Raw genomic sequence first — 27,170 nt, 5'->3', positions numbered from 1 at the left:
GTATTCCAGTCATTTTTATTAGGGTCACTAGTCCTCATGAAATCGCTTATCTTAGATTTAGTTTTCCAACTGTTGTCGTTTGGATTCCCTGTATGTACAAAATTGCTCCAGTAGTTGTTCATAGCATCAGCAAGTTGCTGTTCTTCTTCTGTGAAGTTGAAACCACGCAACGACTGAGAGCGCCACAAGAGCGGTAGCTCTGATCCGTGACAAACATGGCCGTAACATTCGGTGTAGTTTGGGCCCCAGACAGAAGTAAAAGAAAATGCATGATCATATATGTAATGAAATACTTGAGATTCATTATACAATGAAATATATCGACTTCCATTGAATGTAGAACATGCAAATATAAAGTCTGTTACAACTGTTGACACTGGCTCGCGCAAATCATCAAATTCCGTAAAGTTATATTCCCGAGAAATTTCAAGCGTTTGGCGTATTCCAAAAAGCAACGATAAATAAACATTGACTTTGAAAAGTGTTGGTTTCTTGGGGAAAAGTTCCCAGCTATATATTCGACCCTCTTCGGTTACCGTCCCGATTAATAATGGTTTGCGTTGGAATTGGCCATCACGGAAAGCAGTCAAAGGATGTGTTGTGATTATGCTGCCATCGATGACAGGACCCCAGGGTTGAAATAGCTGTAAAGGTCCAAATAGATCTAAAGCAACGGTATTCCCTGCTTTAGTACCGGCAGCTATGACGTCTTTAGCAGATCTTTTACGAAGGCAATTTAGATCACCTGGTAGACAATTCAGTAATGCAGTGGTTAGATCACCTTGAAGAGCGGAGCTCGTGCGATGACGATATGGTATCGTAAATGGACTGCTTTCTATTATGGCTTGTTGAAAATACCGATCACTCTTGCTGTTTGTAAGATGCAGAGATACTGCCTGTGCTCCAGCACTCTGACCAAATAATGTTACCTGCAGGATAATACAGATAAATGTGAAAAATATTTCCTATTTGCATTAATATTTCGGAGAAAAACCATGCTTTTTTATGATTTTGTCTAAAATGGAGCATTTTTCAACCATTTTGGTGAATATTTCTAAAAGTTGGTCAAAATTCAAAAATATTCAAAATGCTTCCCTAAGTCTTCATATCTAGTTTGAAAATTCAAAAGAAGCCAATTTTTATTGATTATCTTATTTTTTACGTAATATCATGCTTTTTGTTTTCTCCAAAACAGCATTTTACATAAATCTGTCGTCATATTTGGATTCGTCAAATTTGTGTCATTCTAAATATAGTTTCGACCAACGAGACCAACAATTTAATTAGCAATAATGAGATCCAAAAGTGGCCATAATTCCATGGGTAACATCACCATAACACCGACCTTAATAGGCTTACGAAATTAGATTTAAAAACCCGTGAAATATATAATATCATAATTTGTGGGCCTTGGCATGCTTATAAAGAGTTATCTTTACATGCTTCACTAAATCGCATAGAATAATACATGTCTCTACCCACTCGAGTGCATGCATGTACAATGCCAGTGTAATCTCGGAGAGATATTACTCAATATTGTTTAGGGCACATAACATGTCCTATTTACGCCAAATCTAATTAGTATCATTACACATTATATGCACACATGTCAAACGAAAGAGTTTCTAGACCAAGTCCATATCCATATAAAGGATTCGTAAGCACTACCTTGTTTGGATCTCCCCCGAATGCTACGATATTCTCATGGACAAACTGCATAGCAGCAAGCTGGTCCATGAAACCATAATTGCCAGTCAAACATGATTGTCCTCTAAAGCAACTTGTTGTCATATAACCGAGAGCACCTATGATAGAGAAGAATATAAATATAACGCAATAATGACAAAGGATATAATACATTTATTGCGAAAAGTATTGCGAAAGTGTCTGAGGCTAAATACCGTCAAACTTATTTAATTAAATAACACGATGGCTCTAGTAAGGAAATAACCAGGAAATAATGCATGATTATATAGCAACCCGTACATTATTTATTTAAATTTTTGCTTTATTCTATGTTTACATAATTCTCGCTATTCACAATAAGGGCGCCGCCAGCGGTTTGCGATGTAATCGTGATGCATCATGGGAAATGGTCGACATCAAGTCCGCGCAATACGAATATTACCATGCTATTACATAGGAACACGTGACAATATTTTTAGTTTGTCAATATAACGGTATTACACGCAAATCGATAGAGAAAAAATTAATTGTGCACATTTCAAATCACATTATTAAGTATTATTGAGTATCGATTCGCGTGTAACGCCTTTATTTTGACAAACTGAAAAAATATTGTCACGTGTTCCTATGTAATAGCATGGTAATATTCGTATTACGCGGACTTGGATGTCGACCTTTTCCCATGATACATCACGATTACATCGCAAACCGCTGGCGGCGCCCTTATTGTGAATAGCGAAAATTTGCCAAAGAATAAAGCAAAATTTTTGGTCAAAATCACCTGATTTAAGAACATGATTTATTGATCGGAATAAGTAATACACTTGAGGTTATCTGACTACTACCCGAAACCCCATACAATTCCAAAATAATATGCGCAGGCATACGATTTAAATAATAAACAAGTAGTAAGGAGGAATCGGGAATTAATGAAAATTGGGGACGAAGATGGCCAATTGAAAAGAAGAATATGATAAGAAGAAAGAAGAGAAAACATTTGCAGCAACTAAATAAATGAGAAAAGCTAAGGACGGAAAAGATGGTAGTGAAATACGGTAAGCCATTATTCGGAAGTGTTCATCAAGATAATCTCACCTAATCTGTAGTTTGTAGTCACAACCACAGTGTTAGTCAACAGCGTTAAGAGGCGACCATCACAGAGAATGGAAGGGATGCCACCACTGAGGAAATCTCCTCCATGTAAGAATATCATGACAGGAAGATTGGAAAATTCATTGATCTTGGGAGGCGTGAAGATGTTCAGGTATAAGCAGTCTTCCTGGTACTGGATATAATGGGAAATACAATACGGTAAAGTTATTGAAATATTTTTTTTTCATTTCGTTATCTCAAACCCTTCTTCTCTTCTCTTCTCTTCCCTTCCCTTCCCTTCCCTCCCCTTCCTTCCTTCCCTCCTCCTCCCCCTCCCCTCCCCTCCCCTCCTCTCCTCTCCTCTCCCCCCCCCTCCCCTCCCCTCCTCCCCCCTCCTCTCCTCTCCTCTCCTCTCCTCTCCTCTCTCCTCTCCTCTCCTCTCCCTCCCCCTCCCTCCCTCCTCTCTCTCCTCTCCTCTCCTCTCCTCTCCTCTCCTCTCTCCTCTTCTCTTCTCTTCTCTTCTCTTCTCTTCTCTTCACTTCTCTTCTCTTCTCTTCTCTTCTCTTCTCTTCTCTTCTCTTCTCTTCTCTTCTCTTCTCTTCTCTTCTCTTCTCTTCTCTTCTCTTCTCTTCTCTTCTCTTCTCTTCTCTTCTCTTCTCTTCTCTTCTCTGCTCTGCTCTGCTCTGCTCTACGTGTTGTGTATATAACATTTTATGATATCGTATCATACTTACAAACAGCGGACACGTATCTATAGGATCATTGCATATCTGCGGGCAGCCTGGTGGTTGATGAGTTGCGTTGTACATATCCCAATTCGCTGGTCTCTGTGGTGGTTGCCATCGGAGTGGACCAACAGGAGGTGCTGCATAAGGCACTCCTAGAAACCCCCTTGCACCGTTGTTAAGAATCACGCCCTGTACGATACCATAAGTGGTATTAGCCAATGGTTGTCCTTCCGTAGGTTTGGTTGGTATCGGAACTGGCTTATCAGTAGAGAGAAGCGACGAAGACAAAGCTGATTTATTTTGGCATAACACAAGTACGTGTAGCGCTAGGAAGGTTAGACTTCCCAACAAAAACATATCGAATACAATCTGAGTTTTGAGTATGCACTTACTTAATAGTTACTTTGCCAATGTACGTGTGAAGATTATGGAATCTTTTTGCTATATAGTATATTAGTATGTGATTGCCAGTAAAAGCACTGTTAGCAACAGCTTTCGGAGTATCATATTATTTCCGCTATAGAACTGATAGAATAGAAAAAGTGTGTTAACCTTTCAGAAGGGAAATTACGGAAATGAAATCTGTGAAGAAAAAGGCTCACGTTGAGCTTCAGGCACAGCAACTTCCTACACAGTTTTCTGACAAATGAAACACTTGTCATGGTTACGCGTACGCGTTAAAAATCTATGCTCGAAGCCTTCGTAGGCCACTGCACATGCAATGTGCTAGTATAGTCATATAATGTGGACACTGGATCTTTTTTTTTTTTTTTTTTTAATTTGTAATTAAAATAATTAAAGGTTTACAGTTTAGTAATATCTTTCAGTTTATTTTCGTCTATAGAACTAATAGAATAAAAAGTGTGACGGTTGACCGTACAGAAGGTTACAGAAATGAAATCAGTGACCACCGAATACAGGTTAAGTTTCAGGTTTGTGGTACAACTGCCATTAAAGTTGTCTGAATAATAAATAGCCGTTGTCATTGTAATAATAATAATGATATGCTTATATGCCCATACACAATACATTGACCTGTGACGCATACTCCACAAGTATAATTAAGGCGAACTAGAGACGTGACGTTGAGTCTAATAATACTGAGGAAGCATTTAAAAACCATCTACAGGTTCAGACAATGATTGTATTTCTTATGGTTTTTTTTAATTAATGAAGACTATTAGCAAATCACTTTTAAGTAAAAGACACGTATGGAGGTAATATTAAATTATGCGATTGAAAATGGTATATAATCAGGAAAATCTGGACTGGTGATGACCAGTCATGACCGGACCTTTGTATAGGCTCAAATAAAAATAATACGCGTGTACGTATAATAATCATGTGGTCATTGTAACTGTGATCACAAAACTAAGCGGGATTTTCAATAAAAATATGATCTGTAGCTGCCAAAACAATTATTTTTTCTTATAATGTGTTTTAAAATGCATAATAAATAGTATCTTATAGCATTTTATAGTTTCCCTTTAACCCTAACCCTACCCGAGGTTTTTGTGCTATCGGAAGGGAAAGAAGGAACGAAAAAGGAGAGAAGATGAAGAAGAAAGTCACTTGGCACCCCCGGGATTCGAACCTGGGACCCCTCGCATGCCACGCAGAAGATCCCCAGCATGTAGCTACACAGGTGACGTTGGCCCGGCCAACGATTCCCTGGGTATATATGACTTGGTCTGATTGCGTCATCAAGTCCCGTGGAATGCATGCACGCAGAGCGTTTTTAATAGTGAGCTTTAGTGAGTCCTAGTTCTGTTAGGGTTAAAACGTTCACTTTTATTTCACTGCATATGCTTGCCACCGAAAGGTAAGGGCCTTAAACAATGATATTGCTAAGAGTTGTGTCTAGGCTGAAACACAATATCCAGCGTGTGTGGATAATAATAATAATAATAATAATAATAATAATAATAATAATAACAACGATGATGATGATGATGATGATGATGATGATGATGATGATGATGATGATGATGATGATGATGATGATGATGATGATGATGATGATGATGATGATGATGATGATGATGATGATGATGATGATGATAATAATAATAATAATAATAATAATAATAATAATAATAATAATAATAATAATAATAATAATAATAATGGATTAATAATGATTGGATACACTGCAGCATAGGAGTATTCCAGGGATGCCCAATATCTTGCATCCTATTCCTGGCAGTATTCAATCTTTGCCTTGATCTTCTTGACCAACACAGCCATCTGGGGTACTGCATGGAGGATTCATCCATCAAATCTTCAGTCAAAGCTTATGCTGATGACCTTACTCTAACTGCAAGAAACCCAGAAGACTGTCAGAAACTGGTCAACGTCGTTAATGACTTCCTGAGGTGGACTCGATCAATGAAGGCAAAGCCAAGCAAATGTCGATCCCATGCCATGAAGAGATTTGTCCCAAATAAGAAACAAAAGCAAGAGGGACATAAAACCCAATATGTGGCATACGATCCAAAGTTGACAATAGATGGAGAAGAGATTGCGTATATCCACGACCAACCCATGCGATTTCTCGGCAACCTTATCTTCAAAGATCTGAAAGATAAGGAAATCAGAGAGTCTGTAAAGCAGAAACTAACAGACATGCTGAGCTGAAAAAGACAGACAAAATCCTACGCAATGGAATCATGAAGATGTGGATATATAATAATGCAATCCTACCCTAAATGACATGGGAGTTTTACATCTACAACTTCCCAATTACATACATCGAGGGCTTGGAAGCTACCTGCACCAAATACTTGAAACGATGGGCAGGAATAAGCAGATGTGCCACCAACAGTGCTCTATACAGAAGCATGAAGAAGTATGGGCTTCACCTTAAAAGACTCACCACTTCTGTAAAATTCATGCAAGTCACCGGCACCAAGCACCATCTCAACAAGTATTCTATAGATGGAAAACACAGACTCTCTACAAAGTCTGCCTACAAAGAAAAGCAAAACAATCAAGGTGGAATGGAGTCAGAAAACTTGAACAAAGAGAGCGACATCTGATACTGAATGAGATGTGCAGAGGTCAAACAGACAGAGCAGATCTTGGTTTCAAAAAGAACCAGAAACTGTTAAGAGGCATGAAACCCCAAGAACACAGGAAATGCCTCACTAGTCTGGTAAAATACGTAGATGAAGATGACATGTTTTGTGTACCTTTATGGCTGCGCCAAACAAGGACAATGGCTCAGATGGCACGCTGTCATGCAAGTAGATACATCTTGGAAGAAGCACCTTTATGTATGGACACCATAGCTCCTATCTTTCCATGTCAATGCCATCCACGACCAACTTCCATCACCAGCTAACTCTGGGGAAAGACCAACCTTGGATCCTGCCATGTATGTCATCATAATAACTGCACTCCATTCCATATCTGAAATGGATGCAACTATTCTCTGCAGAGCGGTAGATACAACTGGAGATATGATCAGACACTGAAAGCTGTAGCAAATGGCATAATGCCCTTCATTAAAGAGGCAAATCAGAAGTCGTACACCCCTCCAGAAGATACCAACTATATGACTACTATACTATCAAATTCCGCAATGCAGATGGTGTAACCTACCGGAATGCCCTTTGCAGTGTGCATCTTCCATTTTAGCCGAAAAACACCATATTTTGGGTCAAAATAAGGTCAAAAATTGCAACATTTTGCCTGTTATATAGCAAAATCCAGCTTCAATTTAGTCTAAAATTGAAATCTTTCGCGCGCTTCACGCGCAAATATCGTAGTAGAAACTAAAAACTTGGCCACTTGAGTCCACATACCTTCCTCAGGGTGCGTTAGGCCCTGCGTCAAAGCAAAGCATTACGACAGATAGACCTGATTCAAAGCTGGAAACCGTCTCCATGTGAAGATAAAGAAGACGAACCAGCACAAGACACTCAGACCTAAATATGCCAAGTGACACTTATAAATATTCCTCAACAACACTTTTCATAGCTATACACTAGTCCTGCCTGCTGCCTTACATCATCCCGGGTGGACCGTTGCAACGGTGTGGCACGTTTGTTAGTTAAACTGCAACAATTTTGTCATCTTCCAAGAGAGAACTACGCCAGGAGTGCTAATCTACCCCTCCAACTGATAGTAAGACTAGGTTCCTGTGACCAGTCATTGTCCGTAATGACATTGCACATCCCAGTTCCAGCAGTGTAAGCTCTGCTCAGCTGACTCTAGCTCAAGGGGGGCATTGACTTAGCACGCTGGTGTACGCCACTCATACCAGCTGTTCCTAGCCTGAAAGTAGGATGGAATGCCTAATCTCTGATGATGATTTAATTAAATCTATCTCTGAGGGAAGCGTGACGGTTGGGGCCCCCTAAAACAGGTTTAACCCACCAGAGTCCTAAGTCCAGAGACCTCAGAGAATTGATTGATGCCTACCCAAGACAAGGAGATATGCAGTTCAAGATATATTTCCCAATAATTGTGTGTGTGGATGATAATATATTTTGGTTTGGATTTGTGTCTATTTTCTAGCCACTTCTTACTCTTCTTACACCGCAGTATTGAGAAAATAATGAAGGAAGTATACAGTGTACAGCGCCGTCAAATACACACATCGATGGCACACTGAGTTTGCCGATAGTGGCGGCGTTGTGCTGTAAAGCCTAAAATCTACAGGGTGTCCCAAAACAGAACCATCATTGTGCCCCTTTTTTCTCCTTTTTTAGAAAAGTTGATCAAATATATTTTGTTATGAAAAGAAACCTTGAATCATTAGTTTTAATAAACCAAAACAAATATTTCAATCGGCTCACAACTTTTGAAGATATGCTCTTTTTAAGAAATGTAGGCCTACCCGTTTTCACTCTGTCCACGGATGAGGTTTGGCTACTTCAAAGATTGAAAAGGAGTACAGGGTGATTTAAAATAAACTCATGTTTGTGGCGCAAAAATGCTATTTTTAGTCCAACTCAAAATGTGATTTTTAGTCCAAAATGTGACTTTTGGTCAAACATGTGATTTTTGGTGAAAATGTTTATTTCATGAAAATTTGCAAACATCAATTTGATGATATTCTTGACAAAACGATAAATGTATTTATTAATTGTTTGTTAAACATATATTTAATTCATAGCTAATAAAACGTTTGTCAAACAATTGCCGATCACAATGTTTGTCAAACGGTTTATAAACGGATAAGGAGCCAAACGTGTGTTAAACATTTTCGTTAACGTTTGCTAACGTTTATGATCGCTAAATGTTTGTCAAACGTTTGGCGAAAGCGGCTATGTATAAATTGATCAAAGTGCAATGTTTATTACGGATTAGCATATTCAACAACAAAATTCTACCGTCGCGTCGTCAGCAACATGGCTATTTTCCATTTTTACGTCCAAGTCTTTCCTATAGACAATTGATACCCCTCTACTGTGAAATATTCCAAACGATCTAAAAAATCTATCGACCAATCTGTTCACAAAGATATTACAACGTTTGATCAAGATCAGTTACTTGCAAAAGAAATAAAGGGTCCACAACTTATAAGTTCTCCCTAACATGCCTAAATACTTTTTGAAATAAATCGAAAAATATTTGACGAAATGCAAACGTGTAAATTGGTATGGGTAGCCTCTTTTGTTTTACACATAAAAATTATGGACCAAATTATAGCGTCACGCGTTATTGCGTTTGGTCACAATGGTTCATTATGTAAACAAAAGAGACCGTTTTTAACAGTGTTAAAAGTTGCATCTGAGTCCATAGGAGGCAACTCTAAAACAATACAGTAGGCCAGGAATATTCATGTGTTTGTTAAAGAAAACTTAATCTTTGTTTTTCTTCTTTTCCAAAAGCAAAGCAGGTGTTTAATTCTTTTCTCTATACGACAAATGGCTGAGTTGGGCGGGATATGTACTGCGGTGAGAATAGACCATACATCGCCAGTAGTTCACCACATGTGAAAAGTAATTTTAAAAATGACACGTTTGCCCGATTTCCTTCGCGGTCGACCAATAGGTTTGCTGGAAGAAAATGTTCCAGTGAAAGAAATTGCTCGTCGTGTAGGAGTTGCGCCCAATGCGATTCGAAAATTGAGAACACAATTTTAGGTGAAAGGAGAAGTGAAAAATTAGCCGAGAGCACCTCGTGGACATGTCACGTCTGTTCGTCAGGACATGTCAATAGTGAATTTGGCTGAAACCAGCAACGGATCCGGACTGTAATAAACAGCATGCGCCGACGTTGTAATGCACTTGTTAACAGTGTAGGAGGACACATTACCTACTGGACTTTAAGTTTTATTCCATTACAAACACATGAACAGACCTGACATACTTGTTTGAAAATGGACTCCTATGGACCAAGGTGCAACTTTTCAAACTGCCTCTTTTTTACAAAATGAATCATTGTGACCGAACGCAATGATGTGTGACACTACAAATTGGTCCAGATTTGTAAAACAAATAAGGTTACTCATAACTGTTAATAAGGTAATGGAGACTTAGCACTCAAGCTGGAATATTGATAATGTTTTTCATCAGCTTGATCGATTGACAGATCTGAACTATTACTTAAAGCCACATTATAACATTTGCTGAGGAGGACGCCCTCAATATTTTTTAAAATTCTGTTTTTTACACGATTGTAATAAACTTGATTAAACTAACATGCCCTGCAAAAATCGAGACTTTAGGTTGATAACTTTTACTCAAAAATATCAAAAACGTAGCCTTTCGGAAACATAACTATAGTCTAAAATACCGAAATACTGGCTTCGCGATATTTTCATACTTTTGATACACTGTGGCTTGAAATAAAGTGTGTATTTGGTGGTCTAACCTATTTTGTATGTATTTGTTTTTACGTGTCGTCTCGTGTACTGAATAGACTGAATACTAAAAATGAGTGGAGCAGGGGTTATTTTAACGTGCCTCACTGTCACGATCGTGCAAGGAGATGAAAGTGTTGATGAAGTAGAGTGCGTTTCAAAAATTGACATTTTTACCTGAATGTGACCATAAGAAAGGCTCTACCATTGTCTACTATTAAAGCATATCTACTCGGATTGTTAATTGTCACTGCACGAATATTTTATCTCGTCACGTACGTGACAGTGAGGCACGTTAAAATAGCCCCTGGAGTGGAGGCTGCCATATGTATAATTTTAGCACAAAAATACAAACATTTGCCATGTTTTCAGGGCCCCATATCTTATCTTAGACTTTACCGTTCGTTTCTACTGGAAAATAGCCTAGTTTATACATAGTTCATTTCCTTAGCTATCTTGGCTTCGATCCAATTATTATTTTGAAGTATAACCTATGTCATCGAAAAATTTACAAAACTTTTCCCGCCATTTACTTAGTAATTTGTTTCCAGAAGTTTGAAACAATATACTTTGCCATCCATTGTCAACCTTATACGGCGGCCATGTCAAAAACTTGTCTGTATTCTTAGACTTGGTATTCCGTTCATTTTGATTTTTATTAGAGTCACTAGTCTTCATGAAATCGCTTATCTTAGATTTAGTTTTCCAACTGTTGTCGTTTGGATTCCCTGTATGTACGAAATTGCTCCAGTAGTTGTTCATAGCATCAGCAAGTTGCTGTTCTTCTTCTGTGAAGTTGAAACCACGCAACGACTGAGAGCGCCACAAGAGCGGTAGCTCTGACCCGTGACAAACATGGCCGTAACATTCGGTGTAGTTTGGGCCCCAGACGGAAGTAAAAGAAAATGCATGGTCAAATATATAATGAAATACTTGAGATTCATTATACAATGAAATATATCGACTTCCATTGAATGTAGAACATGCAAATATAAAGTCTGTTGCAACTGTTGACATTGGCTCACGCAAATCCTCAAATTCCGTAAAGTTATATTCCCGAGAAATTTCAAGCGTTTTCCGTATTCCAAAAATTAAAAATAAATATTCATTGACTTGTAAATGGGTAGGTTTCTTGGGAAAACTTTCCCAGATATAATTTCGACCCTCTTCGGTTACCGTACCGATTAATAATGGTTTGCGTTGGAATTGACCATCGCGGAATGCATTCAACGGGTGTGTTGCGATTAGGCTGCCATCGATGACAGGACCCCAGGGCTCAAATAGCTGTAACGGTTCAAATAGATCTAAGGCAACGGTATTCCCTGCTTAGGTACCGGCAGCTATGACGTCTTTAGCAGATCTTTTACGAAGGCAATTTAGATCACCTGGTAGACAATTCAGTAATGCAGTGGTTAGATCACCTTGAAGAGCGGAGCTCGTGCGATGACGATATGGTATTGTAAATGGACTGCTTTCTATTATGGCTTGTTGAAAATACCGATCACTCTTGCTGTTTGTAAGATGCAGAGATACTAACTGAGCTCCAGCACTCTGACCAAATAATGTTACCTGCAGGATAATACAGATAAATGTGAAAAATTATTTTCTTTTTTCGTTCTTTCCTTAAAAAAACCCAAATGCAAGACCTTTTATTAGCCTTAAAGCGTTTTGAGAGTTTTAGAGCACTTAGGTGTTTGGTGTTTTGTGAGCGGAGGGTAACTTCTAGGAATTTTTGAAAAGCACATTCTAGCTGTTCAATCAGAGCATTAGCTATAATTAGACTAGACTTCTCCGTAGTCCATTTGCCCATTTTGCATACTCTGGCTATTACCTTTAAGCACAAAACTCAGATTTATATTGATTTGTGTGCAACTGATAGTTTTCAAATCTGTATCTGATCTTTTCAGTCACCGCACTCCCTCTGTTTGTTAGCTTCCCAAGTGCGTGGTTCGCTATCAATAAACTGGTAGATTTCAAATTCAGAATTGTTCAGTATTAAAGTGCGCCATTATAATTATGCAAGATAATGTTGCATTCAATTAATTTTATTGTCACTAATCATCTGATATTCTTAATTCTTTATGACCATTTTACTATTGAATACTTTAATTTTAATAAACATCAGTATAATTTTGAGTTCAACGAAATGGGTTCATCATGAATAATAATAACATATTTTTAATAAAATTCGACTATGGCATAGTCTATAATTAGACTAACTTACAAACAAAAACGTGACACAACCTAGTCAATTTGTAGACCTTCTTAGATTCAACAGCCGCACAGTGAATGTATATTGAACTTCTTTTAATGACTTTATGAGGTTTAATGTCATTAATACGATTAACTCAGTTATTGTTGTCACACAAAGGCAACCGTCAATATGGCTATCCGTATCCTCACATACCTCATTAAATTGACTGGAAAAAATATGTGTGTATTCATTCCGATGAAATTATAAGATGTCAGTGTAATTTGGGTGCTTACATAGGTTCCGAAGGAATATTAGTCAATAAATAGCCACCGTTTAATGGTTTAGGGCATATAATATATCCTACTTCCATTTCATAAATCAGCAAAGACCAAACAAAAAAGTTAATACCAACTGTCTATCCATTTATAAAACATCCTTGAGCATTACCAGCTCTATTACCTTGTTTGGATCTCCCCCGAATGCTGCAATATTCTCATGGACAAACTGCATAGCAGCAAGCTGGTCCATGAAACCATAATTACCAGTCAAGCATGATTGTCCTCTGAAGCAACTTGTTGTCATATAACCGAGAGCACCTAAAATAGAAAAATGTCATGCAATAATGACAAAGGATAGAGCACATCTTTCAAAGGAAAAGAAAAGAAAAGAAAAAAGAAAAGAAAAGAAAAGAAAAGAAAAGAAAAGAAAAGAAAAGAAAAGAAAAGAAAAGAAAAGAGAAGAGAAAAGAGAAGAGAAGAGAGAAGAGAAGAGAAGAGAGAAGAGAAGAGAAGAGAAGAGAAAAAAATATAAAATTAAAAGAGAAGAACAGAAGCACGAGATAATAATGATAAAAAGAGGAAGAAGGAGCCGACACAACTAGAGGAAGAGAGAAAGAAAGGCAATAAGAAGCAGAGGAGAAAGACAAAGGACGCAAAATATGATAGTGATATAATGATGTGCTTATGATTATCATGATAATCTCACCTAATCTGTAGTTCGTCGTCACCACCACAGTGTTAGTCAACAGCGTTAAGAGGCGACCATCAAAGAGAATGGAGGCGATACCGCCATTACGGAAATTTCCCCCATGGAAGAACATCATAACTGGAAGATTGGAAGATCCATTGACATTGGGAGGTGTGTAAATGTCCAAGTATAGGCAGTCTTCCAGATACTGGGAAAATGCAATAATGTAATAAATATTTTAATATTATGTTTTCAACATCACGTCAACTGTGTTGTTCTTTTGAATGTTATATTATTCCTGGCTATCCATATGTTTGTCTGCATTTTTTGCTCATCAGCGCTCAGTCTGTCTGTGTATCTGTATGCTTTCTCCTTTTATCTCTATCGCTATCTCCATCATTACCTTCTCTCCCCCTCTCCTTTCCTCGTCTTTCCTCTCCTTGTCCCTCCTCTCCTTTCCTCTCCAATCCGCTTCTCTTCTCCTCTCCTTTCCTCTCCAATCCACTTCACTTCTCTTCTCTTCTCTTCTCTTCTCTTCTCTTCTCTTCTCTTCTCTTCTCTTCTCTTCTCTTCTCTTCTTCTCTTCTCACCTCTTCTCTTCTCTTCTCTCCTCTCCTCTCCTCTCCTCTCCTCTCCTCTCTCTCCTCTCCTCTCCTCCTCTCCTCTCCTCTCCTCTCCTCTCTCCTCTCTCTCTCTCTCTTCTCTTCTCTTCTCTTCTCTTCTCTTCTCTTCTCTCTCGTCTCGTCTCGTCTCGTCTCGTCTCGTCTCGTCTCGTCTCTTCTCGTCTCGTCTCTTCTCTAAGATATCGTATCGTATCATACTTACAAACAGCGGACACGTATCTACCGGATCATTGCATATCTGCGGACAGCCTGGTGGTTGATGAGTTGCGTTGTACATATCCCATTTCGCTGGTCTCTGTGGCGGTTGCCATCGGAGTGGACCAACAGGAGGTGCTGCATAAGGCACTCCTAGAAACCCCCTAGCACCGTTGTCAAGAATCACGCCCTGTACGATACCATAAGTGGTATTAACCAATGGTTGTCCCTCCGTAGGTGTAGTTGGTGTAGAAACTGGCGTATCACTAGGGTGACGAAATGAAGACGAAGCTGATTTAATTGGCCATATCACAAGTGCGTGTAGAGCTAGGAAAGTTAGATTTTCCAACAAAAACATATCGAATACAATCTGAGTTTTGGGTACGCACTTCAGCAAGAGTTAATACTTTTAAAACGAATACAGCCGTATGTGTGCATGTTATCGAATCATTATAAAGGTACTGTACTAGCATAGTTGATTGCCAAGTTCTTTAAAAGGTTTTATCAAAGTCTAGCAACGGCTATTATTATTTCCGCTATTGAACTGATAGAATAAAAATGTGTGTTGACTTTTCAGAATGGAAGTGAAATCTGTGACACTGACAGAAAAGGTTCGCATTGAGGTTCAGGCACGGTTCGACGTCCTTTACAGCTTTCTGACAAATGAAACACTGTTGTCATTGTTATGCGTATTCGCGTTATAAAAAATGTATTGGTTTTAGTACAATATGTACAAAAAAACCCACAATTTTGTTGAGAAACTTGTTCTGGAAAATTTGTATCTTGGTATTTATGACAAGTAGACTCTATATCTTTATCGAAATCATGTCTAACCAAATTGGGAAACGCGACGTTGAGTCTGGTAATACTGAGAAAGCATCTGAAAACCATCTACAGGTTCAGAGGAATCAGAGGACTTGTCGTAGATTATGTTTTCAGACAATGATTCTATTTCTTATGGGTTTTTTTATTAATGAAGACTATATCAAATCACTATTAAGTAAGAGACACGAATGGAGGTAATATTAAATTATGCGATTGAAAATGGTATATAATCGGGGACAATCGGGACTCCGGACCTTTGTATAGGGTCAAATAAGAATACTAGGTATGCACTAATCATGTGGTCATTGTAATTTATTGTGATCACAAAACTGAGCGGCAATTTTTAAAATATGATCTACTACTACTACTATTACTACTACTACTACTACTACTACTACTACTACTACTACTACTACTACTACTACTACTACTACTACTACTACTACTACCGTACTACCACCACTACCACTACCACTACCACTACCACTTTCACTACCACTACCACTACCACTACCACTACCACTATCCCCACTACCACTACCACTACTACTACTACTACTACTACTACTACTACTACTACTACTACTACTACTACTACTACTACTAAATATAATAATAATAATAAATATAATAATAATAATAAATATAATAATGATAATAATTGTGCGTGTGGGTTGGCACATGAAGCAGTTGTTAAATGTTTTAACAAGTGTAACGTTGGAATTTTATACACATGGTTGAATGAGTATTTACCCCCTTTTCAGCTAAAATGTTGGTAAATTAAGACTGTAGCGTAAGGCAATACTGTTACGTCGAAACAATTTAGTCACCAATGATTATGAGCTGGCCCGGAAGATAACATATCAAACAATGCCAAAGAGATCGTGATTTAGAAAATAAAATTATAGAAACAAAATTAGTGATAGCGAACCTTAGGTATAGCGGACCTTTATTGGAATTAGTGATAACGAACCTTAGAGATAGCAAACCTTCAATAAATTAGTGATAGCGGACCTTATTCAAAATTAGTGATAGCGAACCTTATTTTAAATTAGCGATAGCGAACCTTATTTATATTTAGTGATATCGAACCTTAGAACTAGCGAACCTTATTCTAAATTAGTGATATCGAACCTTAGAATTAGCGGACCTTTTTTTAGGTATAGCGAACCCTTTTCTCTATTAGAGATAGCGGGATTCTGATCTCCATAGACTTTACACGTTAGTGATAGCGAACCTTAGAGATAGCGAACCTTAGAGATAGCGGACCTTAGAGATAGCGGGATGTCACCAAATAAACAGCGCGGTTGATAACTTTAACTCAAAAATATCAAAAACGTAGCTTTTTGAAAACATAACTATAGTCTAAAATACCGAAATGCTGGCTCCGCGATATATTCATACTTTTGTGGCTTGCATTTAAGTGTGCATTTGGTGGTTTAACCTAAATTTTATACATTGGTTTTTACATGTCGTCTCGTGTACTGAATATGCTAAAAGACAATTACAAAATGAGGATGTTGCCAAATGCATAATTCTAACATGAAAATACCAACATTTTCAGCTCCCCATATCTTACCACCAGTTCTTAGAATTTACCGTTCATTTCTACTGGCGAAGAGTCCACTTTATAATTATACACAGCTCATTTCCTGAGCTATCTTGGTTTCGATCCAATTATTATTTTGAAATATAACCTATGTCATCGAAAAATTTACAAAACATTCCCCGCCAATTAATTAGTAATTTGTTTCCAGAAGTTTGAAACAATATACTTTGCCATCCATTATCAACCTTATACGGCGGCCATGTCAAAAACTTGTCTCTATTCTTAGACTTGATATTCCGTTCATTTTTATTAGGGTCACTAGTCCTCATGAAATCGCTTATCTTAGATTTAGTTTTCCAACTGTTGTCGTTTGGATTCCCTGTATGTACAAAATTGCTCCAGTAGTTGTTCATAGCATCAGCAAGTTGCCGTTCTTCTTCTGTGAAGTTGAAACCACGCAACGACTGAGAGCGCCACAAGAGCGGTAGCTCTGATCCGTGACAAACATGGCCGTAACATTCAGTGTAGTTTGGGCCCCAGACGGAAGTAAAAGAAAATGCATGATCATAGATGTAATGAAATACTTGAGACTCATTATACAATGAAATATATCGACTTCCATTGAATGTAGAACATGCAAATATAAAGTCTGTTACAACTGTTGACACTGGCTCACGCAAATCATCAAATTCCGTAAAGTTATATTCCCGAGAAATTTCAAGCGTTTGGCGTATTCCAAAAAGCAACGATAAATAAAGATTGACTTTGAAAAGTGTTGGTTTCTTGGGGAAAAGTTCCCAGCTATATATTCGACCCTCTTCGGTTACCGTACCGATTAATAATGGTTTGCGTTGGAATTGACCATCACGGAAAGCAGTCAAAGGATGTGTTGTGATTATGCTGCCATCGATGACAGGACCCCAGGGTTGAAATAGCTGTAAAGGTCCAAATAGATCTAAGGCAATGGTGTTCCCTGCTTTAGTACCGGCAGCTGTGACGTCTTTAGCCGATCTTTTACGAAGGCAATTTAGATCACCTGGTAGACAATTCAGTAATGCAGTGGTTAGATCACCTTGAAGAGCGGAGCTCGTGCGATGACGATAGGGTATTGTAAATGGACTGCTTTCTATCATGGCTTGTTGAAAATACCGATCACTCTTGCTGTTTGTAAGATGCAGAGATACTGCCTGTGCTCCAGCACTCTGACCAAATAATGTTACCTGCAGGATAACACAGAATATGTGAAAAATTATTTCCTATTTGCGTTAATATTTCGGGAAAAAACATGCTTTTTTATGATTTTGTCTAAAATGGAGCATTTTTCAACCAATTTGGTGAATATTTCTAAAAGTTGGTCAAAATTCAAAAATATTCAAAATGCTTCCCTAAGTCTTCATATCTAGTTTGAAAATTCAAAAGAAGCCAATTTTTATTGATTATTTTATGTTTTACGTAATATCATTCTTTTTGTTTTCTCCAAAACAGCATTTTACATAAATCTGTCATCATATTTGGATTCGTCAAATTTGTGTCATTCTAAATATAGTTTCGACCAACGAGACCAACAATTTAATTAGCAATAATGAGATCCAAAAGTGGCCATAATTCCATGGTTAACATCACCATAACACCGACCTTAATTAAGCTTAAGAAATTAGACTTAAAAATCCGTGAAATATCATAATTTGTGGGCCTTCCGGCCTTGGCATGCTTATAAAGCGTTATCTTTACATGCTTCACTAAATCGCACAGAAAAATACATGTCTACCCACTCGAGTGCATGCATGTACAATGCAAGTGTAATTTCGGTGATAAACTTGTTTCTCGGAGAGATATTAGTCAATATTGTTTAGGGCACATAACATGTCCTATTTACGTCAAATCTAATTAGTATCTTTACACAATATATGTACACATGTCGAAGGAAAGAGTTTCTAAACCAAGTTCATATCCATATAGTAAATTCTTAAGAATTACCTTGTTTGGATCTCCCCCGAATGCTGCAATATTCTCATGGACAAACTGCATAACAGCAAGCTGGTCCATGAAACCATAATTACCAGTCAAACATGATTGTCCTCTGAAGCAACTTGTTGTCATATAACCGAGAGCACCTATGATAGAGAAGAATGTAATGCATTAATGACAAAGAATATAATACATTTATTGCGAAAAGTATTGCGAAAGTGTCTGAGGCTAAATACCGTCAAACTTATTTAATTAATTAACACGATGGCTCTAGTAAGGAAATAACCAGGAAATAATGCATGATTATATAGCAACTCGTACATTATTTATTTAAATTTTTGCTTTATTCTATGTTTACATAATTTGCCAAAGAATAAAGCAAAATATTTGGTCAAAATCACCTGATTTAAGAACATGATTTATTGATCGGAATACGTAATACACTTGAGGTTATCTGTCTTCTACCCGAAACCCCATACAATTCCAAAAAAATATGCACAGGCATACGATTTAAATAATAAACAAGTAGTAAGGAGAAATCAGGAATTAATGAAAATTGGGGAGGAAGATGGCCAATTTGAAAAGAAGAATATAATAATAAGAAAGAAGAGAAAACATTTGCAGCAACTAAATAAATGAGAAAAGCTAAGGACGGAAAAGATGGTAGTGAAATACGGTAAGCCATTATTCGGAAGTGTTCATCAAGATAATCTCACCTAATCTGTAGTTTGTCGTCACAACCACAGTGTTAGTCAACAGCGTTAAGAGGCGACCATCACAGAGAATGGAAGGGATGCCACCACTGAGGAAATTTCCTCCATGTAAGAATATCATGACAGGAAGATTGGAAAATTCATTGATCTTGGGAGGCGTGAAGATGTTCAGGTATAAGCAGTCTTCCTGGTACTGCATATAATGGGAAATACAATACGGTAAAGTTATGCGGTAATGTTATTGAAATATTTTTTTTTTCATTTCGTTATCTCAAACCCCTCTCTCTCCTCTCCTCTCCTCTCCTCTCTCTCCTCTCCTCTCCTCTCCTCTCCTCTCCTCTCCCTCCCCTCTCCCTCCTCTCCTCCTCTCCTCTCTTCTCTTCTCTTCTCTTCTCCTCTCCTCTCCTCTCCTCTCTCTCTTCTCTTCTCTTCTCTTCTCTTCTCTTCTCTTCTCTTCTTTCTTCTCTTCTCTTCTCTTCTCTTCTCTTCTCTTCTCTCTTCTCTTCTCTTCTCTTCTCTTCTCTTCTCTTCTCTTCTCTTCTCTTCTCTTCTCTTCTCTACGTGTTGTGTATCATACTTACAAACAGCGGACACGTATCTATAGGATCATTGCATATCTGCGGGCAGCCTGGTGGTTGATGAGTTGCGTTGTACATATCCCAATTCGCTGGTCTCTGTGGTGGTTGCCATCGGAGTGGACCAACAGGAGGTGCTGCATAAGGCACTCCTAGAAACCCCCTAGCACCGTTGTTAAGAATCACGCCCTGTACGATACCATAAGTGGTATTAACCAATGGTTGTCCTTCCGTAGGTTTGGTTGGTATCGGAACTGGCTTATCAGTAGAGAGAAGCGACGAAGACAAAGCTGATTTATTTTGGCATAACACAAGTACGTGTAGCGCTAGGAAAGTTAGACTTCCCAACAAAAACATATCGAATACAATCTGAGTTTTGAGTATGCACTTACTTAAGAGTTACTTTGCCAATGTACGTGTGAAGATTATGGAGTCTTTTTGCTATATAGTATATTAGTTTGTGATTGCCAGTAAAAGCACTGTTAGCAACATCTTTCGGAGTATCATATTATTTCCGCTATAGAACTGATAGAATAGAAAAAGTGTGTTAACCTTTCAGAAGGGAAATTACGGAAATGAAATCTGTGAAGTAAAAGGCTCACGTTGAGCTTCAGGCACGGCAACTTCCTACGCAGTTTTCTGACAAATTAAACACTTTTGTCATGGTTACGCATACGCGTTAAAAATCTATGCTCGAAGCCTTCGTAGGCCACTGCACATGCAATGTGCTAGTATAGTCATATAATGTGGACACTGTGGATCTTTTTTTTAATTTGTAATTAAAATAATTAAAGGTTTACAGTTTAGTAATATCTTTCAGTTTATTTACGTCTATAGAACTAATAGAATAAAAAGTGTGACGGTTGACCGTACAGACGGTTACAGAAATGAAATCAGTGACCACCGAATACAGGTTTAAGAAGTTTCAGGAGCTTTCAGGTTTGTGGTACAACTGCCATTAAAGTTGTCTGAATAATAAATAGCCGTTGTCATTGTAATAATAATAATGATATGCTTATGCCCATACACAATAGATTGACCTGTGACGCATACTCCACAAGTATAATTAAGGCGAACTAGAGACGTGACGTTGAGTCTGATAATACTGAGGAAGCATTTAAAAACCATCTACAGGTTCAGACAATGATTGTATTTCTTATGGGTTTTTTTTCCAGCCATGGCTTAATTCAGAATTGTCACCTAATTTGGGTGTACTTTGTCTTGGGTCCAATCTCTAGCATGGAAAGTTTGCTATATCTTTCTAAATATAATGATTGTTTGTTCTAGATTTGTGTTTTAGCATTTCATATTTGAAAGAACTAATGTTTAATTGCAACATTTCGAAACTACAAACCCAAACTGGGTGCTATGATGTACAGGATTGGGCTACGAGTATGCATTTTATCAAGTTAGCAATATGTATTTCCTTCATGTTGCCAATGCATGACTTTCTTTATTATACTCAAAAACGGATTTTATTAAACATGTACTAGAAAGTTGTTTACGTGCATATAGGCTCCTTCGCAGTCGGTTTCTGTTGTGTATGTTTACAACTGAGCAACATACAGACTGGGTTGCCGGGACTACCAGACAAAGAATCTGTTTTTTGACTATAATTTGGCCTCCTATCAGTTTTACTGATAAGATGGCTAATTGAAAATAAACACTTATTTTGTAAACAGATAATGCGCTGTGGTTATTTATGGATGGAAACTTAGGAAATTGCTATTAATGAAATAATTAATATATTAAACATACATTTTGCTTTGTTAACGACGGAAATCCGTTCAGAAATAAGGTTTTTTGGAACCATTCGACAATAAACATTTTGAACAATTTTGCTCTATGAAAAAGGATACAATTGCACCCCTGCTGATCCGACTACTGATAAGCTGTCAACAAGCATTGACAAGTAAAGTGTGACCACTAATTAAACAATAATAATGAGCATTATCTGACCATTCCCTGATCTGACCAGAGCTGGGTATAAATAGTGCAGGTGCCTACTACCAACACTAATTGATGTTGGGAGTGACACTAGTCGTCGAGGGGGGGATACCAGTAATTGGGGTAGATAATAGTGGCTTTGGTTTTATACATGAAAAAGGATACAATTGCACCCCTGCTGATCCGACTACTGATAAGCTGTCAACAAGCATTGACAAGTAAAGTGTGACCACTAATTAAACAATAATAATGAGCATTATCTGACCATTCCCTGATCTGACCAGAGCTGGGTATAAATAGTGCAGGTGCCTACTACCAACACTAATTGATGTTGGGAGTGACACTAGTCGTCGAGGGGGGGGGGGATACCAGTAATTGGGGTAGATAATAGTGGCTTTGGTTTTATACATTTTTGGTACATGTAGAGCAACCGGGAATCCCTGGGATTGAGTAATCAGTCTTTTTGATTAGGCCAATGAAAGTCGATTTTGAGCCCGATTTTGAGTTTCCCGTCACCTCCCTCACTTCATTTTCTGACCCTCACTTGAATTCATTATTGTGGTGACTATTTTTAATATACTGCTAAACATCCATCTTCAAGTGAATGAGTGGCAAATAACAACACATTTCAAATACGTGTTGGTCATATAATGAAAGGCAGAAAAAGAATGAATAATGAAACAGTTACCTCACTTGTTTTCAGAAATTATGTGACGGGAAACTCAAAATTGACTGTTAGTGGCCTTATAATGTGATTGTAACTACCAGTAAACTATACATTGTGAATAAATATATCTAAAATTAATTACCATGCTTTTAATGGATTTTATACTAAATATTGGTAAATAGTAAAACACAGAAAAGGTAATAAAGGACAGAAATTTGGAGTTTAGATGAATATAAAAATTCCCTTTAAAAGGGAAAGCCAGCCTCAATGTAGAAGAGGTCTTGTAATTAGTTTTGGTCAATGTGAAAGGCATTTTTAGGATCACGCTTACATCTACATGACAGTCCACCAAACCATCAACGATGAGAACATGCACACTGAAACAGCAGAAAACATTAATTCCTAATCTCATGTCAACTCTTTTAATTCATTACTCCAAATTGTTCTGGTCTGGGTTTTTTGTTGTTGTTGTTGTTGTTGTTGTTGTTTTTTTTTTTTTTTTGTCTTTTCAGCTTTTTACCCACGATATCTCAATTTCCAATTTTGTAATACCAGAACTTACGAACTCAATATCTTCGCTTAGGAATGTCCGATTTCACTGCTTTCGATATACCACTTCACAAATACACTGCCGGTTTGAGTTAACTTACATGTACATTTTATTTTAAAATAACTTAATTAATTCGCAATGTATAGTTTAAGCCTACTATATTATAATAGATAGTGGCCAGCACATTTATAAAGGACTGGTTACTCACTACAATCTTCACTCTTAAACTGTGTTTTTCTGAATGTGCTGATCATGCATGTTGATTGCTAGTCGGAAACTCCTGCGAAGCTATGGACATGGCATCTTACATACTCCATTCTATAACAGTCTGCCTAGTGCCTTGTGTGTTTCTCTTCAATCATTTTGTTGAATGTAATTTTATGAATCAAATAGTTATGTGTCATTTTATTTATAATAAAGAAGTTATTAAATTAATAAAGTAAGACAATTTATTTATCTATAAGTGCATGTCAAATGGGGTACATTGTTCAATACTATAGGCCTACATGCATAAATTATGCCCATATTATAGCTAGGCCCTAAAAACTTTATTTTGCATCGGATTTTCCTGTTGAAAAGACAAAACTGATGTTTATGATAGCAACCATTTCATCAATAACATTTTGAGTCATTTTTATCCATAAAACGACACAGGATATGATAGATAACTACTTTCACATCAATATGGTCCATATGATCACAGATTGTTGAGAATCTGTGATATGATCTGGGGATATGATGAAGATTTTGATTCTATAGATCTGTTATCAACATGATATCACGCTGTTCAGTGGTCAAGGAGTAAGGACCCCGGTCAAGGATTACTGATATGACATCATAGGTGATGTCAGATTTTCTTCTGCTGACCATATGATGCTATATATTAACTATTATTGTTACATTTAGGCCTATACCTAGAACTTTTAAAGTCATAATTAGTTCAGACATAACTTTGGTAATACTCACTCGTTTTCGTTCGTTGAAACGGCAAAACATACTTACTTTTCCTTACAAATCGAATTAAAATATTTTTAAAAAAATTCAACCACAAAAAGTTTTAAACAAAAGTCATTCCAATACCAATAAAAATTAATCTCTTGAGCATACAAGCACCATCCCAGAAATAGGTACCAGCCCGATGGGCTGGCGAAAACATTTGAGAGGAATTCGAAGGAGTTAGATTGTTATGGACATGGTGGGTTAGTAAGCGGAACATGTTGAAGGTCATACAGGTCAAAGTCACCCGAGGTGAATTGAGTATAGATTGTCAGATTGTGGATAACAATTCTGCCCAAAATTGTTAAAGGTCATTTGAGGTCGACTAAGTATATATGTGACGTGTCATGTCAAAAGGAGACACTTTTGGGCAGGTTATCAATTTTGAGGTTGTAGATTGTTGGATTGTTGTAAAACTCAGAGGATGTGATTTCAATTGAGCCGTTTGTTACAAGTATGAATTAAATGTAGACCAATTTAGCACACATTTTCCAATTCAGCTTTCGACATGAACATTTTGAGTATTTCCTAGTATGTCATTGGTGGTATTTACCAATAAATGCCAATATTTCGCACCCAGTTAGTTGTGCCAAACATTAAAATTTACTAGCTTTCCAAGTACTTGCAATGCAAAATTATGAAACATGATCTTCATCCATGGCGTTGTCTTTTTAAAGACATTTCTTGTTATTAATGAAAACTATTAGCAAATCACTTTTAATTAAAAGCCACGTATGGAGGTAATATTAAATTATGCGATTGAAAATGGTATATTAAATCGGGAAAATCTGGACTGGTGATGACCAGTCATGACCATGATGACCGGACCTTTGTATAGGCTCAAATAAAAATAATACGCGTGTATAATAATCATGTGGTCATTGTAACTGTGATCACAAAACTAAGCGGGATTTTCAATAAAAATATGATCTGTAGCTGCCAAAACAATTATTTTTTCTTATAATGTGTTTTAAAATGCATAATAAATAGTATCTTTATATCTTATAGCATTTAATAGTGTCCCTTTAAAACGTTCACTTTTATTTCACTGCATATGCTTGTCACCGAAAGGTAAGGGCCTTAAACAATGATATTGCTAAGAGTTGTGTCTAGGCTGAAACACAATATCCAGCGTGTGTGATAATAATAATAATAATAATAATAATAATAATAATAATAATAATAATAATAATAATAATAATAATAATAATAATAATAATAATAAATATTAATAATAATAATAATAATAGCATGAAAGTTCATCTGTAAACTTCATAATTGGAAATTTAAACTTATGATCTCAACACAAAATTAAGACGTACCTCAAATTTTCGGTCACAACTTTGACCTTCATCTGGAGACTGGCAACCCAAGTTTGGGATCAGTGACCTTTTGGACACTTGACCCCAAAACCCGGTCGTACACTCTTGGTAACTTGTATCGGCCCCCGTCGCGGTTGAGAGATGGTTGGTTGACTCTGATGTAAATTGACTCCTTCGCACCCCTTTCTAAGTATCTAGCGTCCCGGTCAAGGATTTTGACCTCATCCAAATCAACTTGGTGGCCGGAAGATTCAATGTGGATGTGCTGGGAGACTTCCGACGAGGTAGTACTCGGACGACGGTGTTCTAATAATCTGGTTTTCAACGATCTTTCAGTCTCACCAATGTATGATTCTGAACACTGGCCCTTCAGGGTTTTCCCCTGACAGGGGATGTAATAAATTGGTCCGGTAATGTCTTTCTTCTCAGTTTTGTCTTTAGGCGAGACAAGTAGCTGCCTCAGAGTTTGAGTGGGTTTAAAGCAAACTCTGATACCGTAGGTGCCGAAAATTCTTCTCAGGGCTTCGGAAGTTCCTTTAACATAGGGCAGAACTACTTGTCCTTTTGTCTCAACGTTTGTATTCTTCTGGTCACTGTTCTTAGATTTCACTTCTTTTGCTTTCTTAGCTTTGTAAAGGACCAGTTTGGATAACCGCACTTCTTTAATGCACTGTTAATGTGCGATTTCTCCTCCGCTATGTCCTCTTATTCAGATATGATACTGTCCGCTCTGTGGTGAAGAGTCTGGATTACACCCAGTTTATGCTGGACAGGATGATTTGAATCAAAGTTCAATTACTGATCCGTGTGGGTCGGTTTCCTATAGATTTTAATTTTGAGCGTACCGTCCTGTTGTGACGATAATTCAGTCAATAATTGATTATTGATCAAAGTGCAGTAAGACATGATAACCATTCATCAAGTGAACGTTTTTATATCCGATTCCGTGCATCAATTGCACTGAGTGAAGCAAGGATTTGTTTCTCAGTTAATAAAGACTTCACTCCTTGCTAATCTTGCGGCAGATGAAGATGTACTCTACTTTCGTTCATGATGATAAGTTAGATTGGTATTAAACATGATGACGATTATAATGTCATCATGTCTTGCACGTGAATCATATTCAATTATACTTATTGCAATGTAACTCTGGTAAGATTTTATATTAATACATACATTATATTATTTTGATCAGTTTATCTGATAATGTAAATTCCTAATAAATTGTTATACTTAATTTCTGTTTCATCTGGTTCATTTCCTGTTAGTCATTCCTGTTCCCGTTCATTCCTTCATCCCTTGGGACTCCAAATCTGGTACCTCGCTCTACTTTCCCCTTGGACTAGTTCCCCAATTAAAATTCATAATACATGGTGGAAGAATCCTTTCGGTCAATCATTTTTATGTTATTTGGAGTCCCGTTTGCATTTTTGTTCATTTCTCGCATACATTCGCACACATACACACAAGGGTATTTTGAGTTGCATCATGGCATTTTTCATCACAAGAATGGGCAGCTTGGTTAGCAAGGAGGCCGTCTTGGATGACTGTATGAGTGTCCGAAGCGAGTGACCTATTTTCCTCGCCTTCTGTCGTAAACTTGATGTCCGGATCGATTGAGTTCAAGTGATTCGTAAACTCCTCCGCGTATTGTATCTTTAACTTTGTATGGGTATCGTCCACATAACGGAACCACCACAAAGGGGGGGGGGCTGATCTTATAGCTTCCTGTTCTAATTGTTCCATATATAAGTTGCAGA

The 27,170-nt window shown here is 37.4% G+C and overlaps 3 protein-coding genes across 3 annotated transcripts in view; all 3 read right to left on the bottom strand.

Moving 5' to 3' along the window:
• The window catches only part of LOC140152446 (cAMP-regulated D2 protein-like), a 4,673-nt gene extending 625 nt beyond the window's left edge, over positions 1–4,048 (bottom strand). The window contains exons 1-4 of the mRNA XM_072174765.1: positions 3,513–4,048; positions 2,782–2,971; positions 1,669–1,805; positions 1–929 (exon numbers count right to left, since the gene is read on the bottom strand). The exon at positions 1–929 is cut by the window's left edge and continues 625 nt beyond it. Of these exons, the coding sequence (XP_072030866.1) occupies positions 1–929; positions 1,669–1,805; positions 2,782–2,971; positions 3,513–3,863 (1,607 nt within the window). The 5' untranslated portion in view covers positions 3,864–4,048. The remainder of the gene's footprint in view (positions 930–1,668; positions 1,806–2,781; positions 2,972–3,512) is intronic.
• Positions 4,049–10,636: 6,588 nt separating this feature from the next.
• LOC140151727 (crystal protein-like) lies at positions 10,637–14,656 on the bottom strand. The gene is made up of 4 exons (XM_072174064.1): positions 14,306–14,656; positions 13,499–13,688; positions 12,974–13,110; positions 10,637–11,889 (listed from the first exon to the last, which is right to left on the bottom strand). Exons 1-4 carry the CDS (start codon positions 14,654–14,656, stop codon positions 11,647–11,649), a joined length of 921 nt encoding a protein of 306 aa, XP_072030165.1. The 3' UTR covers positions 10,637–11,646.
• A 1,399-nt stretch (positions 14,657–16,055) lies between these two features.
• Positions 16,056–20,649, bottom strand: LOC140152445 (cAMP-regulated D2 protein-like). Its single transcript, XM_072174764.1, has 4 exons — positions 19,935–20,649; positions 19,357–19,546; positions 18,650–18,786; positions 16,056–17,892 (listed from the first exon to the last, which is right to left on the bottom strand). The coding sequence occupies exons 1-4, from the start codon at positions 20,283–20,285 to the stop codon at positions 16,804–16,806; spliced, it is 1,767 nt and encodes a 588-aa protein (XP_072030865.1). The 5' UTR covers positions 20,286–20,649; the 3' UTR covers positions 16,056–16,803.
• Between the last annotated feature and the right edge of the window lie 6,521 nt (positions 20,650–27,170).

Source organism: Amphiura filiformis, chromosome 5, assembly GCF_039555335.1.
Source record: "Amphiura filiformis chromosome 5, Afil_fr2py, whole genome shotgun sequence".
NCBI lineage: Eukaryota > Metazoa > Echinodermata > Ophiuroidea > Amphilepidida > Amphiuridae > Amphiura > Amphiura filiformis.
Note: the sequence above shows the minus strand (reverse complement) of the source record. Positions and strands in the feature narration are given on the sequence as shown.

What these genes read in the sequence shown, in the direction of transcription:
- LOC140152445 (XM_072174764.1), bottom strand. Translation starts at nt 20,285, where the DNA reads ATGTTTTTGTTGGGAAGTCTAACTTTCCTAGCGCTACACGTACTTGTG. An exon ending in TAGATACGTGTCCGCTGTTT is followed by an intron (nt 19,547 to 19,934) that starts GTAAGTATGATA and finishes CATTATATGCAG; the next exon opens with TACCAGGAAGACTGCTTATA. An exon ending in TCGGGGGAGATCCAAACAAG is followed by an intron (nt 17,893 to 18,649) that starts GTAATTCTTAAG and finishes GTTATCCTGCAG; the next exon opens with GTAACATTATTTGGTCAGAG.
- LOC140151727 (XM_072174064.1), bottom strand. Translation starts at nt 14,656, where the DNA reads ATGTTTTTGTTGGAAAATCTAACTTTCCTAGCTCTACACGCACTTGTG. An exon ending in GACGACGAACTACAGATTAG is followed by an intron (nt 13,111 to 13,498) that starts GTGAGATTATCA and finishes TTTCTATTTTAG; the next exon opens with GTGCTCTCGGTTATATGACA. An exon ending in TCGGGGGAGATCCAAACAAG is followed by an intron (nt 11,890 to 12,973) that starts GTAATAGAGCTG and finishes ATTATCCTGCAG; the next exon opens with GTAACATTATTTGGTCAGAG.